General features: G+C 46.1%; 2 protein-coding genes across 7 annotated transcripts; one reads left to right on the plus strand and one right to left on the minus strand.

Annotated features, from left to right (window-relative positions):
- The first annotated feature begins 2,282 nt into the window (after positions 1-2,282).
- LOC100285655 (uncharacterized) lies at positions 2,283-3,813 on the plus strand. Its single transcript, NM_001291638.2, has one exon. It carries the CDS (start codon positions 2,509-2,511, stop codon positions 3,511-3,513), a length of 1,005 nt encoding a protein of 334 aa, NP_001278567.1. The 5' UTR covers positions 2,283-2,508; the 3' UTR covers positions 3,514-3,813.
- Positions 3,814-4,694: 881 nt separating this feature from the next.
- On the minus strand, positions 4,695-14,942 carry LOC100381656 (Sterile alpha motif (SAM) domain-containing protein). Of its 6 annotated transcripts, none has more exons than XR_561760.3 (8): positions 14,606-14,942; positions 12,407-12,546; positions 10,076-10,119; positions 9,375-9,979; positions 8,459-8,539; positions 6,763-6,825; positions 4,928-5,139; positions 4,695-4,831 (listed from the first exon to the last, which is right to left on the minus strand). XR_561760.3 is itself a non-coding variant. In XM_008670057.4 (8 exons), exons 1-7 carry the CDS (start codon positions 14,666-14,668, stop codon positions 5,425-5,427), a joined length of 1,005 nt encoding a protein of 334 aa, XP_008668279.1. In that variant the 5' UTR covers positions 14,669-14,942; the 3' UTR covers positions 4,880-5,139; positions 5,400-5,424. The 6 variants fall into 6 exon arrangements, 4 of the variants coding, with proteins under 4 accessions (XP_008668278.1, XP_035820780.1, XP_008668279.1 ...); XR_561761.4 differs by lacking the exon at positions 4,695-4,831 and adding an exon at positions 5,351-5,433 and having other exon boundaries at positions 4,880-5,139; XM_008670057.4 differs by lacking the exon at positions 4,695-4,831 and adding an exon at positions 5,400-5,433 and having other exon boundaries at positions 4,880-5,139.
- Between the last annotated feature and the right edge of the window lie 509 nt (positions 14,943-15,451).

The following is a 15,451-nucleotide window of genomic DNA, read 5'->3' on the forward strand; positions in this document are numbered from 1 at the left end:
TAAGCTGGAATAATTCGGGTGGTTCTGCCACAAGGCGGAGACCGTCGGCTGAGGCCAGGGCTGAGTCCGAGCCCTGGGGTCGGGCGAAGCGGAGTTCGTCGTCTCCCGGGGCTGAGCCCGAGTCCGAGCCCTGGGGTCGGGCGAGGCGGAGTTCGTCGTCTTCCGGGGCTGAGCCCGAGTCCGAGCCCTGGGGTCGGGCGAGGCGGAGTTCGTCGTCTTTCGGGGCTGAGCCCGAGTCCGAGCCCTGGGGTCGGGCGAGGCGGAGTTCGTCGTCTTTCGGGGCTGAGCCCGAGTCCGAGCCCTGGGGTCGGGCGAAGCGGAGTTCGTCGTCTTTCGGGGCTGAGCCCGAGTCCGAGCCCTGGGGTCGGGCGAAGCGGAGTTCGTCGTCTTCCGGGGCTGAGCCCGAGTCCGAGCCCTGGGGTCGGGCGAAGCGGAGTTCGTCGTCTTCCGGGGCTGAGCCCGAGTCCAAGCCCTGGGGTCGGGCGAGGCGGAGTTCGTCGTCTTCCGGGGCTGAGCCCGAGTCCGAGCCCTAGGGTCGGGCGAGGCGGAGTTCGTCGTCTTCCGGGGCTGAGCCCGAGTCCGAGCCCTGGGGTCGGGCGAAGCGGAGTTCTTCGTCTTCCGGGGCTGAGCCCGAGTCCGAGCCCTGGGGTCGGGCGAAGCGGAGTTCTTCGTCTTCCGGGGCTGAGCCCGAGTCCGAGCCCTGGGGTCGGGCGAAGCGGAGTTCGTCGTCTTCCGGGGCTGAGCCCGAGTCCGAGCCCTGGGGTCGGGCGAAGCGGAGTTTCCTATGGCGCCTGAGGCTGGACTTGGCTGCTGTCAGCCTCACTCTGTTGAGTGGCACAGCAGTCAGGGCAGCGCAGGCGGCGCTGTCCTCTTGTCAGGCCGGTCAGTGGAGCGGCGAAGTGACTACGGTCACTTCGGCTCTGTCAACTGGAGGGTGCGCGTCATGATAAAGGTGTCAGGCCACTTTTGCATTAAATGCCCCTGCGATTTGGTCGGTTGGCGTGGCGATTTGGCCAAGGTTGATTCTTGGTGAAGACTGGGCCTCGGGCGAGTCAAAGGTGTGTCCGTTGCTGGAGGGGGTCCTCGGGCGAGACGTAGATCCTCCGGGGTCGGCTGCCCTTGCCCGAGGCTGGGCTCGGGCGAGGCGTGATCGCGTCCCTCGAATGGACCGATCCTTGACTTAGTCGCACCCATTAGACCTTTGCAGCTTTGTGCTGATGAGGGTTACCAGCTGAGATTTAGGAGTCTTGAGAGTACCCCTAATTATGGTCTCCGACAAATTCTACAAATTCGATCCATGCCATTATCTACGCTCCACCACCGACATGTGATAGCACGGCCCGCCGCTGTCACTCTCCAAGCGTGCGAGTGCGTGGGGCATGCACGCCCCGACCATCTCCTTCCATGCGAGGGTGAGGAACAGTTTTCACCGCCACGGCATGCACGAGTAGGTCCCCAATGAGGATATTCTTGTATTTTCAGGTGAGTCCTGTACGCGTGGAGCGTAGATAATGGTATGAGCCAAATTTTTAGAATTAATAATGACAACCACTGGGTATCACAAATTATAATGACATTTTTAAAATCCTCGATTTTGATAATGACATATATCTGAAAAACCCCAACAAATTTTGGTGGGGATGTTTCTGAAACATCCGACGACTTATATGACACATTTAATATTTTAATATAGTATATACAAAGAATTTTAAACTAATTTGTTTCACGTTATTTAGAATATTATGAAGTATAAGAATAAAATTTTATATAGTTTTTTGTGTGCATTATTTTCTCCTTACAACAAAAAATGAAAAAAAAATCTGAGTCCGTATTCAGATAGTTATCCAAATTCTATATCAATTATTTTAAAAATATATAATAAATTTGTTGTTTACTTTTTATAAATATTAATAGACTAAATGTTAAAAATAAGAATATAAATTTACATAGCAGATTATATTTGTTATTTGTTTGTAATCGAAAAAAGTCTAAAAATTTAATATCCGAATCTATCTCTGAAATTTGGTTGTGCACTAGTACAAGGCAAAATTCAGTGCTGCTGCCGCCCTGTCCCGTGCCCTTTGTTTCTCCTGGAATGGGAATAACTCCATCTGAAATTACTACACCTGCGTAGAGCGAGAGCGATAGGACAGAACTGTGGTTTGCTCAACTCAAATCACAACTGATGCCATGAGCGCATCTTAAACCTGGCGCTAGGGACCATTGCGCCAAGCGACACTGTACTACTACCTAATCTACCGCAGGGCAGCTAAGGAAAACAAATGCAAACAAACGCAAAACATCCGTCCGTCGCTCCGGCAGAGGAGGATCTCGATACGAGCACTACAACCCACCTAATCCACTCTCCAGTCTCCAGTCTCCACCACCTTTCCCTTCCTCTCCCCTCCCCACCCCAAATCGAGGCCAGCCAGGGGCACCGCCACCATCACTTCACCGCCGCCGTCGACTTCACTCTCTCTCACTCCCAAACCAAGCTACCTTCCGCCCATGGGCCCACCGCCGCGCCGCCGCCAACTCCTGCTGTCTCTCGCGCTGCTCGCCACCGCGGCCGCCTGCTGCGCGGCGGGGGCGGCGCCCAGGCTGTCGCCCAACTACTACCGCCGCAGCTGCCCGCGCGTGGAGCGGATCGTGTCGGACGCCGTCGCCGCCAAGCAGCGCGCCAACCCGTCCACGGCGGCGGGCACGCTGCGGCTCTTCTTCCACGACTGCTTCGTCAACGGCTGCGACGCCTCGGTGCTGGTCTCGCCGCTCTCCTCCTCCGGCGCCGCGCCGGAGCGCGCCGCGGAGATCAACCTCTCCCTGCCCGGGGACGCCTTCGACGCCGTGGCCCGCGCCAAGGCGGCGCTGGAGGCCGAGTGCCCGGGCGTCGTCTCCTGCGCCGACGCGCTGGCGCTGGCGGCGCGCGACCTCGTGGCCGCCCTGGGCGGGCCCCGGTTCCCCGTCGCGCTGGGCCGCCGCGACTCCCGCCGCTCCGACGCGCGCGACGTCGAGGGCAACCTGCCCCGCACCAACATGTCGGCGCGAGCCATGGTGCGCCTCTTCGCCCGCAAGGGCCTCTCGCCCCGGGAGATGGTGGCGCTGGCCGGCGCCCACACCGTCGGCTTCTCCCACTGCGCCGAGTTCGCGCCCCGCATCTACGGCTACCGGGGCGCCAGCCACGACCCGCGGCTCAACCCGGAGTTCGCGCGCGCGCTGCAGCGCTCCTGCGCGGGATACCGCACCGACCCCACCGTCTCCATCTTCAACGACATCGTCACGCCCCGGGACTTCGACGAGACCTACTACAAGAACCTGCCCCACGGCCTCGGCCTGCTCGCCTCCGACGCCGCCATCTGGGAGTACCCGCCCACCAGGGTCTTCGCCCAGCGCTACGCCGCCAACCGCACCGCCTTCTTCGAGGACTTCGCCGCCGCGATGCAGAGGCTCGGCGCCGTCGGCGTCAAGACGGGGCGCCAGGGCGTCGTCAGGCGCCGCTGCGACGCGCTCGACTGAGTGTCGCGATGCTTGTTGTGCCATTGGGTCGGTCGATCGTTGTAAGGCTTCGAATTCGATTACGGGATATGAGAGGCTCTTCTTTCTCTGTACTTGGAAAATGGGGCGTGAGTGGTAACTAAAGTGATGAACTGAGGGCAAGCTAATTCTAAATTGCATGTCAATTGCAATAGGGTTACATTAAGACTCAGGCTGGGCAACCGTGGATGACAATTGCTGAAACCTCACACCATGAGATGATGAGACTAGAGATGTTAATGGCCCTGATTCCTCACGGGAAAATTCTTAGAAACACATGGATGTAAACGTAGAAAAAAATCTCCCCCAACAGATAAACGGAGACAAAAAAAACATTCTCCTGTTTCCTGCGGGGACATAATAAACTTACATATAACGATACGTGATATTTTTATGTAATAATTAATGATAAAAATAAATAATTATTATATCAAAAGGTCACTCATTACAACTATGTTTATTTTAATGAACACACAATGATTTTTTTATATTTAACAATGTTTATAAGTGACAATGTTTTACATTAATATTATATTAATTGAATCTTAATTATAATTTAAGTGGTGACAGGGATTCTCGGTGGGGATTTCTTCCTATAGGGATAGAGAAGAAACGTCTCCATAAACATTTGTGAGAATTCAGTGGAAAGTTTTTGTTGTGGGGACGAAAATCGAAAGCTAAAACTCGACTGAGAATTTCTACTTGAAATCTCTAGATGAGAATGACCAGGGACGCTTGTTCGCAAGGGCGGACCCCACTGGTATTTAACTGAATACCAAATATTTTAAAAAACAGTATATACATAAAAATCAATAAGGAATTATGTTGATTTAGACTAAAATTTCTCTTCTCCTACCTCCTCCTAGCCGGCCCAATAGATTGTGTGCATGCGTGGCCCATTAGTCTCAACTGAGCGTGTGAGCAAAAGAAGGCCCAATAGATTGTGTCCAATTAGTTTCCGTGCCCGATTTGTCTCGCTAGCTCAGCAGAGTATCTCTTCCTCCCTTTCCTGTTTAAAAGAATCCTAAGAAAAAAAGCGACCCAGGGGCCACAATGAAATTAATTTGATGACCAACGACTAATTCGCCGTTGCGAGCTTACCATCAGTTCACAATGACATCTGAGAGGCGGCAAGCCTTTCTTTCGGTTAGAGCAATAAGATCTTATGTAAAGTATCGTCGCCTTGTGATTTCTGACACAAGAACTGAATGGATCATCAATTCCCAAGCCAACTATCAATGGGTACACCAAGCATATGGCGTATCGTCCCATTTCGAAGCAATAATAACAGTAAGGCAGGCTGTTTAAAAAAAGAAAAAGAAAAAAACAGTAAGGCAGGCACCGGACAGACCGAGAACGATAGAACCTGGATTAACAGCTGACCGAACAGACTTACATGTCAACTACGGCACGAAACGTCATCGGCAACAAAAGGGTGGATTAAGACCGCCACTATGGATAATTGGGTATACAATATCTTATATCTGGAGTTCTTACACCAATATTTTCGGTTGCCAACAAATGTTCTTAGACCCACACCCTGTTTGCTCATCTTTGGCGTTATTTGGACTGAGGGCCAACTGCAAGGAGAATCTTCTTCCTCGGGCCCTGAGTAAAACAAAAAAAAAACATCCTTCACAATCATGTTAAACTATACGAAAGGTAATACAAACAAATGGCTCAGCCAAGATGGTTTTTTGAGAAATTGTTCAATATTTCTAGACATAAGGTTAGAAAAGAATCAACCGGAGGATTTCGGTTTGCCACGAAAATACATGGGAGGACAAGGCAGACTAATATAGAAAATAGAAACACATACAAAACTTTGTTTTCCTGAAAACAGTGGTCTGTGTCAAACACGTTTGCACCTGAAGAATGTTGGTGCTTGCTGAATCATGTTCCCTGTTTTAAGGCAAGAAAACCAATAAACTGGAGAATACTGTTGACTACAACGAAAAGGCCTCTTTGATAGATTCATTTCTGAGATGCACTCGGTAGATGTACGACAAGCACAGGGAACCATTTTACTTTGGGGAGATACGATGCAGCTTCAATTAATAACATCATGGGTGACAATTTTCAAAGAAGAAAAATCCTAATGCAGCCACTCTTCCCAACAGCAGTTGGAACAGTGGCTAAAAGTAATAGACCCAGGTTGCGTCTTTTTTCTGAAAGCTTGTTAATCTGTTGGAACAGAGCTTGTTAATTCCAAATTATAATGTGTTGTCTTTTCTAGATACATAGCTTATTACGCACTTAGATATACAATTATACATTATACCAAGATAGATAGTTGAAGTAATTTATCTAGAAAAACCAAAACGCCTTATAATTTAAAACGGATGGAGTACTAACCTCATCCTCATATGTTTATTATTAGATGAACTTGCTAGCAGAGGTATTAAGCCCTCTTGTTTAGGAAGATACTTAAGAACAGTTGGCTTCTGCCTACATTTTTAGCCCCTCGTGACGGATGTATATGATAGGATATGCTTGGGAAGAAAAAAGCACGGAATATAGTAAACCATATTTAAGATGAATCCTGAGCTCCATTTCTACCGAAAGCAAAAGAAAAAAAATAAGATCTAATAGATTTGCTTGGCTAATAGAAATATTGTGATTCTCAGCTTTTTGACAAAAACACGAACAGGGTGGCCATCTGACAGATTCGTGCTTCAGGTGAACTTCAGCTAGAATCTCTTACTCATAATATTTTAAATTCAATTTAATCACTAAATAGTACTGGGTAGCCCAAAAAACATGTAAACTCTAAAGTTTTCTGCACATATGGTCACATCTTTGCACCCATTTTGGCAACTCTATGTTCTAACCCGTCCATCATCTACGGATCTGTTGAGAAATTTAGCAGATGCACAAATGTCATTTTGAAAAAAAAAGAGGGGCAAGGGGGCTACCATTCTAGGCCATCTCCAGCAGGCCGTGTAAATGGTCATGCAAAATACTGTTTTGTATTGTCGACTGCACTGTTTATACAGTGAAGTTTAAAATAGGGAGTGAGAAGAGAGTCCGCTGGAGATAGCCTAAGGTTGTCCACAGTAGATCGGGTAAAATAGGAGATTTGTTGTAGATTACACTGTTTACATAGTGAAGTTTGAAATAGGGGATATGATAAGATAGATGCTGGAGACAGCCTAAGATCATATTTGCTTTTCGTAGGGATGCTAATATGCTACCATGGTGTAAACAAAAATCAGTAAACTTCCAACCTACCATTGGTACCCCCATGTCTTTGAGGTCGCTCTCTCCCATTTGCCTCAATGCAGACAAATCCACCTGCAAACACGTAAATAGTATTAAAAAAGGTATTATTGCCATTAATAATCACTCCAGAAGTTATTCATTATTGCTTTAAACATGCACGAATATATAATCTCATAAATTCAAATATATATTTGAATGGGCTGAGTGTCTGGATCTGGCATAAATTTTACAAAAACTAGGCTGCTCGGGGACCTGGGCTGGCGGTTTTGCTGCCCTGGATGCTTCATCCGGCGCCCCCAGGTCAGAAGGCAGCGCCGGTGGAGTCGGCTTTGGTGGGGCAGCTGCACTAGCCTAGGACTCTGGATTCTCCGTTTTCGTGGCAGGATCCGAGGACTTTGGGCTGGGGGCAACGCCCGGTGACGGGGCACTTGCGCCTGGTGGCAGCTGGCTATGGTGGGTGCGAGTGCCAGGGGCGTCGTCTGTAGTCGGCATCGGCTTCGGCGCTCACTAATGTGATGTGTGCAGCAGTGTTTTGTGCCCGGTTCCGTATGCCCAGACGAAAGGTTGTTACCGGCGCAGCTTTGCGGCAGCCGACGTGTCGATGCCCCTCTCGAAGGGTTTGTATGGGATGTCAGGGCAACGACGACGGTGGAGGCAGCTTGCTGTGACCCAATATCTTGGCCTGGCGATGTGCAGTGGAACTTCTTAGGCGAAAGTCTCAGCGACAGTGACGTCCATGGGCGTCGCTTGCCATGTTGAGGGAGTCGCATCCCCCAACACTGTCCTTCATGAGCGAAAGCCCGGTCCATCGCGGAGACGCGACAGTGGTGTCACGGTGATGTCACTCCGTTCCTGAAGGTGTCGCTATTGAAGTTAGTCCCGGCCTCGACGTCGCCTTCGTTGATGCTTTCGTTTCTCGGCGCGCGGTGTGCGGGTGGTGGGGTCTTTGCAACGTTAAGTCGGAGCTGCTACGCTACGTTAGGGGATGTGGCTCGGCAACAATGACATAAGGTGAATCCCCCTTCTTTGTGGGGCTGGTTTGTTTTAGAGGCTGGGCAAAAGTTGGGGTAGGGCGGAGGTTCATGTATGGAAGTCGGAGCTACTCTTTGGCTTGAGCTTGGCAACGATGACCTATTGCGACCTTTCGCCTCGGGTCGTCTGTCTGTTTTCGTTTGGATCGTCTGGGGGTTGCCATAGGAAGTCGGAGCTGCTGGTTGCTTTGCAATCATGCTTGACAACGATGACTCATGGCAGTTCGCGTGCTCTTCCACGTCGTGTTGGTGGGTTAGCCCTTCGTGTGTCCTTTGTTTGCTCCACGTAGGGCTACCTTCTTGTATTTGTTAGGTTTTGGGCCCGGTTTTTCATTAAAACAAGGTCAATTCCATTTCTTCTTAATTAGTTAATTGAGAGGCAGAAGTCCTGCCATTACGTTAAAAAAGTCTTGGAATACCCCATTGGAAGATAGGCAGGAAACATGAAGCCAAATCAGTGAATAGATATCAAGCAAGAATAGTTGTAGAGGGCAAAGAAAAAATCGCGAAGCGCCAACAGATTAACAAGATTTCAGAAAACAACTGAGCTCTTATAGGGAGCACAAGTTCATAATTCCATGCAAAGGTACAAGAAAGAAAATGTGATGCATGATATTTACACAGAACAAAAAATTAAACGAAATGAAACAAATAAAGAAGTAATCAAAGGTTACCTCCTCAGCCTGAAAGAGAACAACATACTTCTCAAGACCCAACGAGTTCAGCAATCCAGTAACTGTAAGCGGGGCTTCATCCTGCAAAGTTGCATAGAGCGATGCCATTAAGCTTCAAGTATGAATGCATGAACATTAGTATAGGAATGCATAACCATATCTAACTAGAAAAATTCTAAGGCTACATAAGTTGTTATTAATATTCAGATTTCGAACCTAGATGCCTAGATAACCATGAGCAAGCTTAAAAAATGTTAAAAGATTGAATCCTCTTCAAACTGTTTTTACTTTGATATTCACAGTGAGTTCCAATAAGTTATACTCTCTCTGTTCATAAATATATGACACCATTGACTTTTAAAAAAAAACTTTGAACACTTGTCTTATTCAAAAAAATAATGAGTTATCATTTTTTTGTGATTTGTTTTATCACTTAAGATAGTTTGTGCTTGACTTAAAATTTTACATTTTTGAATTATTATTTTGAATAAGACGAGTGGTCGAAGTTTTTTTAAAAAAGTCAACGTTGTCATATATTTGTGAACGGAGGTAGTATCATGTATCAATAGATAATCATATCTGAACAATGTTAACTTTAGAAGGTTGTTTGTGTTCTAAATTCTAAGAAGTTTGTTCATACTGCCAGCAAATAGCCACACAAATAAGCAGATATACAACTGGGACCAACCCAAACCACAACAAGGACATCATTGTCAGAAATGGATGTCATAATGTCTCTGGATTGTATGCCAATTTCATAGCCCCAACAGCATTAAAAACAGGCAGGTGTGATTTCGGAAAGAATTTAAAAAATGCTATGCACAAAAAAAAATTGCTCCAAAATTACATTAGGTTTTCTCAAATGCATCAGTCAATCAGTGAATTATGGTCTACGAGAGGAAGTACAGATACAAACCATAACAGGGGCCTTAGGCAGAGCTGCAGTAGATGGAGTGATTCCATTAGTCCTCTGTACTGTATCAATAGAAATGGTGGATTTGCCAGCATATGGTTGGCTCCTTGACGTGTCAGGAGCATCTCTTGTAATAAAACTTTGAGGTCTCGAGGAACCAGCAGACCTAAGGGGTGGCATGGGCCTAATCTGATCATAAGCTATCCGTGGATACATATCGCTCCGAACTTTTAACATCCTTTCAGGTGATCTGTGCCTCAAACCATCATCTGTCCATGACGGGTAGGATTTTCTTGAATAATCCAACTTTAACAAATCATCCACACTTCTTGCATAAGGAACTCGACTTACAACAGAAGAGTGCCTCGACCCTAGGACATCCTCCCTCGAAGAATATCTGGAACTTAACTCTGGAGGCTCATCTCTCATATCATAACTAGCCCTTGATTCTGCAGCATGACCTCTAGAATCATAATTTGGTAACTTATGGTTTCGAGAAAGCTTTTCACGGAGATCTATGTCATTCTGTTCTGCACTACCATTGCTCCTCGGCAACAAGCCTTTCCTCATGAGTTTCAGTCTCAGATCACCCTTCCCAACCAGGCGGTCTTCAAATATTTTGCACGCCAATTCAACAGAGTAAGTAGTGCCAGATATCTTCAGTTCAAGCCCTAGAGAATTGACAAGTTAAGGTTTATCATCACCTGAACCATCATCTCCATGTGAGCTATTACTTTCTAATTGTCGCCTGCAAAGTGAGAGTGGAACCACAGGGATAAGCAACCAGTTACATTTTACAGAAGAAAAAGGAAAAGTAGTGACCTGTTTGCAGTGACAGAATGTAACAAAATGAACACAATAAATGGAAACACACATGCTATTAGTGCTTCACAAATATATAAGATAAACTAAAAACAATGAACAAAAGAATGTAATATGCAAAGGAGGAGCATGCAGTGCAGTGCACAATTGAATAGAAGAACAACATTGGTGTGCAAGTCCATATATATAGATAAGCTAATTTGCTAAATTATGAACAAGAGAAGTAAAGATGAGACCATAAATTAATACACATCTGCTTATGATTATCACAAATATGTGTATCCGAAATTAATTGCAAAATTGTTATTGTTAGTAACAACGTCATAGCAGTAACCCAAATACATTGGCTGCATGGCAGAGTGGTCATTGTTTTGAAATCGTCTGGTTAATCGCGATTAGTCAGCCTGGTCGCCAGCAAGTCCTCGACTAGGAGGACGCCTTGATCAGATCCTTTGGTCGTCCGACTAGTCGTTGACTTGATCAATTAAATCGTCCAATTAAGGAGCAATTCGACCAGCCAGATTTTTTTATGGGCCTCTATTTTTGGCCCAGCTACAGTAGCCGAAAAGGCACACTATGCCGACGCCCCTGTTACACTGGATACAAACCGATGCCCCTGTTCCAAGACCGGTGGCTGCGGCTCTTGATCTCCTCTCCACCTCTCCTCTCCTCTCCTGCTCCAGAGTCGACAGCTGATCCTATTCCAGTTGACCGATGATGGCTCCTGTTCTCCGGCAAGGCAACCACAACATGAGCTCCTCAAGTGAAGGTCCCCCGCCCCAAGTTTCCCTCTTTTCTCTCCTGTTTTCTGGTCTGCTCTTCATCTGAATGAGTTAAGTGGTGCTGAGTGCCGACTGCCGATGGTCTGTAACTCTGTATGAGTTAAGTGGTGCCAAAAAGTGGTTGTTTTGCCCTTCCTTTGATCTGTACAGAGATCCATGGTAGCCGCCGTGGTGCTGATAACGTTGAGGTGATCTTTCCTGAGTCTCATGTGGTTGGTGGAGCCCCTGCATCCTCTGTTGCTGACAGCACCGAGCCTGCGTCGACATCGTTGGCCGCTGCAGATTCTTCGGCACTTGCTGAGAAGGCCATTGCAGCGCTGTCTCCTGAGCTTCGTGCACAAGCAACTGATCCGAAGAGCAGGCAAGGTCACAGGACCCTGGATGGAAGTTTGGGAGGTGGCCAGACACTGTCACACTGCAAAGGACTTTGTTCAGTGTATTTTCTGTTTGAAGATTCTTCCTTCTGGAATTAAAAGATTTAAACAGCACCTTGCCGGTAGGTTTGGTGGCACTATGAATGGGTACAATAGACTGATGAAGCTGATGGTGATAACAGCCTATGGGGTGCTGTGGATGGTGCATTAGGTGCAAGTCAGGGACTCTGGGGCAGAAATTTTCCTAGGGCTGACGCTGTCAGTGCTGGTTCATCTTTTCAACCTCAAAGAACATAAGTTAGGACAAGGAAACGTTCCAGAAATGCAGCAGCTCAAGATCTTGGTGAAGAAGATGACAATGATCAGCATGAAGATGATCCAGAACCAGCTGAACAGCAACCACCAACAGAAACAGCAACAAATGTGGACCAGGATGAATCTGAATCAGTTGGAGGGGGAGCTGCTGCTGATGCCTTTCAGTTGGACAATGATCTTCTGCTCTAGGTCTCTACACTCTAATAACTGTGAGTTTGCTTGTTTGAATGTTTAGAACTTTAGATGAGGTCAATAGGTCATAAGAAATTTATCTACTTTCAGTTTTAGTATGAACTTTGCATCAATATTAAGTTTCAGATTTGCCTATTACAGTATTACTACCCATTTGCCTTCATAGCAGTGTAGTACCTATATAATTATATATTATTAGGTTGTTGTTGTTGTTATATATAGCTCCTGAAATATACAGGGCGACCCGGGCCAACCTAATCACGATTAGTCACCTGGTCGGTTCCCTGGACCGACCAGCTGATCGTCCGACCTGTAAACATTGAGAGTGAAAGAGTTGACATTAGTGTATAAACTATAAAAAGCATTTAGTTTTGTGTCATTAAAACATTGTGATGAAGCTGAAGCCACGGTTCATAATTGGGGGTGAATTACCATAGAGGAACAAACCCTGTGCCTAATGATGTGGAAAGAATCCTTTGTATATTACAAATGTAGTTCAAAACTTTGAAGCCTATACAAACAATGGAAATAGCAGATCCAAGAAATATACCGTTTGTTTCTCTGCTGGCTTTCATAAAAATCAGAATCAGACACATTACTTCCTAACCTATCCCTCACAGATCGCTTTTTCCCCAACAAAGGCAATTCACCGTCATTAATATCATCAGACATAGCCCTCCTTTTGACAACCTAAGGTGAATAAAATTGAGGTAAAGTTGTAAATAATGTGATATCAGAATTCATCAAGGTTTGGGAAAGGTTAAGATGCAAACAAAAAAAACATGTATGCAACACAGAGGCATTGGCATCAGTCAGCTAGCATTTCACAACATGGAAAACCTTAAAACCAATCTTGTGTACTTTATCAAGTCCAAGATAGTTTACAAACAAATCACTGTAGAAAAAATTGAAGAAAAACATGCATAATAGAAGTGCTAGCGTGAGTGGCTTCACTGCTAATAATTAAATCATATTAATAAGTAATGATATGGTGTGCATATATGTTCTTTAGACATTACAACTAACAGCATAAAAGATCCGAATGCAGAATGTGCAATTGTGCATACAAATGATTGATAATCTTAGACATGACCAGCAGGTACAAATAACCCCTACTAGAAAGGGAGCTTCTATTGTTTCTCCCAGTGTCAGAAAAATTCCACTTTACAGTACTTCAAGTGCTATTTATCTCGTATACTCATTTTTAGCAACATAAAAAAATGACAAAACATAATCTGCATCAACAAATTCCACCCATACACATTTAACTTTGGCATGCCCTCGTTGCGATTCACAACTATTTCCAATCCCCTCTTATGTATCTTGAGAATAAAAACAAATAAGACCACAACAGAAGATCCACAGATTTCTCTATTATATCCATTGTTATTAAAACGTCGTTTAAACGAGAAAACGTGTTTAAAAGTTGGAACGTCCGAACGTTTTAGGTTTAGGGCGTAGAACGTCCGTTTCGAGCGTTTAAACGTCGTTTAAGCGTTCAAATAGTGTTTTAGGGCGTTTTACACGTTCTGAGGAAGTTCTACCCGTCCTGGGCCTTTAGCATTTTCTAGGTCACTTTCCTGGGCACTGGCCAGCGCTGGACGCGGCGCCCTCACTCCCTCAGCCAGCCGCCGCTCTGCTCTCCTCTCTCCTCAGCCACAGCCGGCCGCCCCCCTCCTCTTCTGCGCCGGCCGCCGCTCTGCTCTCCTCTCCTCAGCCACACAGCCAGCCGCCACTCTCCTCTCCTCAGCCAGCCACTGCTCCTCAGCCAGCCGCTGTGCCGCCGCCCTCGTCTTCTCCGCCGGCCACGAACTGCGACACTACGCCCACAGCAGACCATATTGGTGAGTACTGATTTTGTGCAACCATATTGCCCAACAGTGAATCAATCATTCAAGCTCTATTTGCTCAACCATATTGGTGAGCACTGATTGTGCAACCATATATTCTTGATGATCTTGATGTGGAAGAAGAAATTGAAGGAAGCAATAGTGGAAAAGATGGTGATGATCAAGGCGTGGATGCTCATGGTCTTCATATTGATGAGTTCGATGATGGTTACTTATCATGCATAAGTTGTAACTTATGTGGTTGAACTTGTGTTGTTAAACTTGATCTGTTTCTTTTTATGCTATTTGGTTTGTGAACTCAACTTATGTATGAACTTATTCTATATTTGAATTTCTATGTCAAGTATGAAAGACGTTTCAACATTCGTTTAAACGTTTAAATGTTAAAAAGTTGGTTCATAACGTTTTACCGCTTTAATAACCATGACTATATCCCACAACATCAGAACACCCATACATGTACTTATCATGTTAGCCCAACCTCCCACCCCAACCACACTAGTTAGAAACTCAAAACTACCAAGTGAGCAATCACACATAGATTAAGCCACCTTCCAAAAATCACAGCAGCATCCCTTGATTTGAGGTACGCAGCAGAACTGTACCCTCGATAGTCAACAACCAAATCCAACACCATGCAACCAACTTTTGACACACCAAAACGCGTAGGATCCACCATACAATACCTGATACCCCGCACACTAGACCCAAACTAAGGTTAACCAATGCTATACAGACCTCTACCAGATCATCGGCCCTGTTCTCTCTTGCGGGAGAATCTGCTCTGATGCTAATCAATCAACATTCAAACCATGGAAGATGCCGTAGGGAAAACCGCAATGGAGAATGAGACCACGCTAGCCTTATAAGCATGGGTTGACCCAGACTGGACAGCCCACCTGACCGCTGCGGCCGAGGGTGATGGTGACCTGGTGCCTCGAAGACGCCGACGAGGAAGCCATCTCCACCGCAGCCGACGCAGTCACGCAGAGGACGGCTTCCGCCGGAACCTTAGAGAGGCGAAGGGAGTGGCGCGACCGGACGGAGCGGCTAGGGTTTCAGGGGAATGAAGATTGGGGATGTGCGTTGAAAGTGAGACGTCGTTTACCGGCGCCGGGGACGGAACGGAAGTTGTTGCGTCGCTGGTCGCTGCACACAGACGCAGGTGCGTGCGGGCCTTTTGCGCTTTCCAGATTTCGACGTGCGAGTGTTTGGATGACTCAAGTCTCCAGCTCTAGCGGGAGATTGTTTATAATATTAATTTAAATAGTTTTAAAATTATTTTAATCTAAATAATAAACAAATAGATTATCTAAATATTTTTAAAGGCGTACACGATTTTCTAAAGCACCTAATAATCTACTTACTAATTTTATCAAATTTTCTAAAACTGCAACTGTTCTAAATAAGTCCTAACTTTCTACTAGCAAAATATCCTCTTGCAATGGGTTATACATCTTAGTTTTTCTAAAAAAAATATTGTGCTCCATTTCTTGTCCTGGTCGACTATAGATATACAGCCGGACCGCGCAACACGGTCCAAGTCCGAAAAGACATGGACGGTTATAATTGAATTTTGGACCGGTCTGGCTCATAATTATTACAGCACGTGGCGGGCCAGTTCATGGGGCTGGACTCTCAGCCCAGCATTATTAATTAAATGTGCTGGACTCATTTTGGGACCTAAATATGGATGGATCCAGATATCTATTTGGATGTTAAAATTTTGGCCTTTGTTGGGGACT

Source organism: Zea mays, chromosome 2 (genome assembly GCF_902167145.1).
Source record: "Zea mays cultivar B73 chromosome 2, Zm-B73-REFERENCE-NAM-5.0, whole genome shotgun sequence".
NCBI lineage: Eukaryota > Viridiplantae > Streptophyta > Magnoliopsida > Poales > Poaceae > Zea > Zea mays.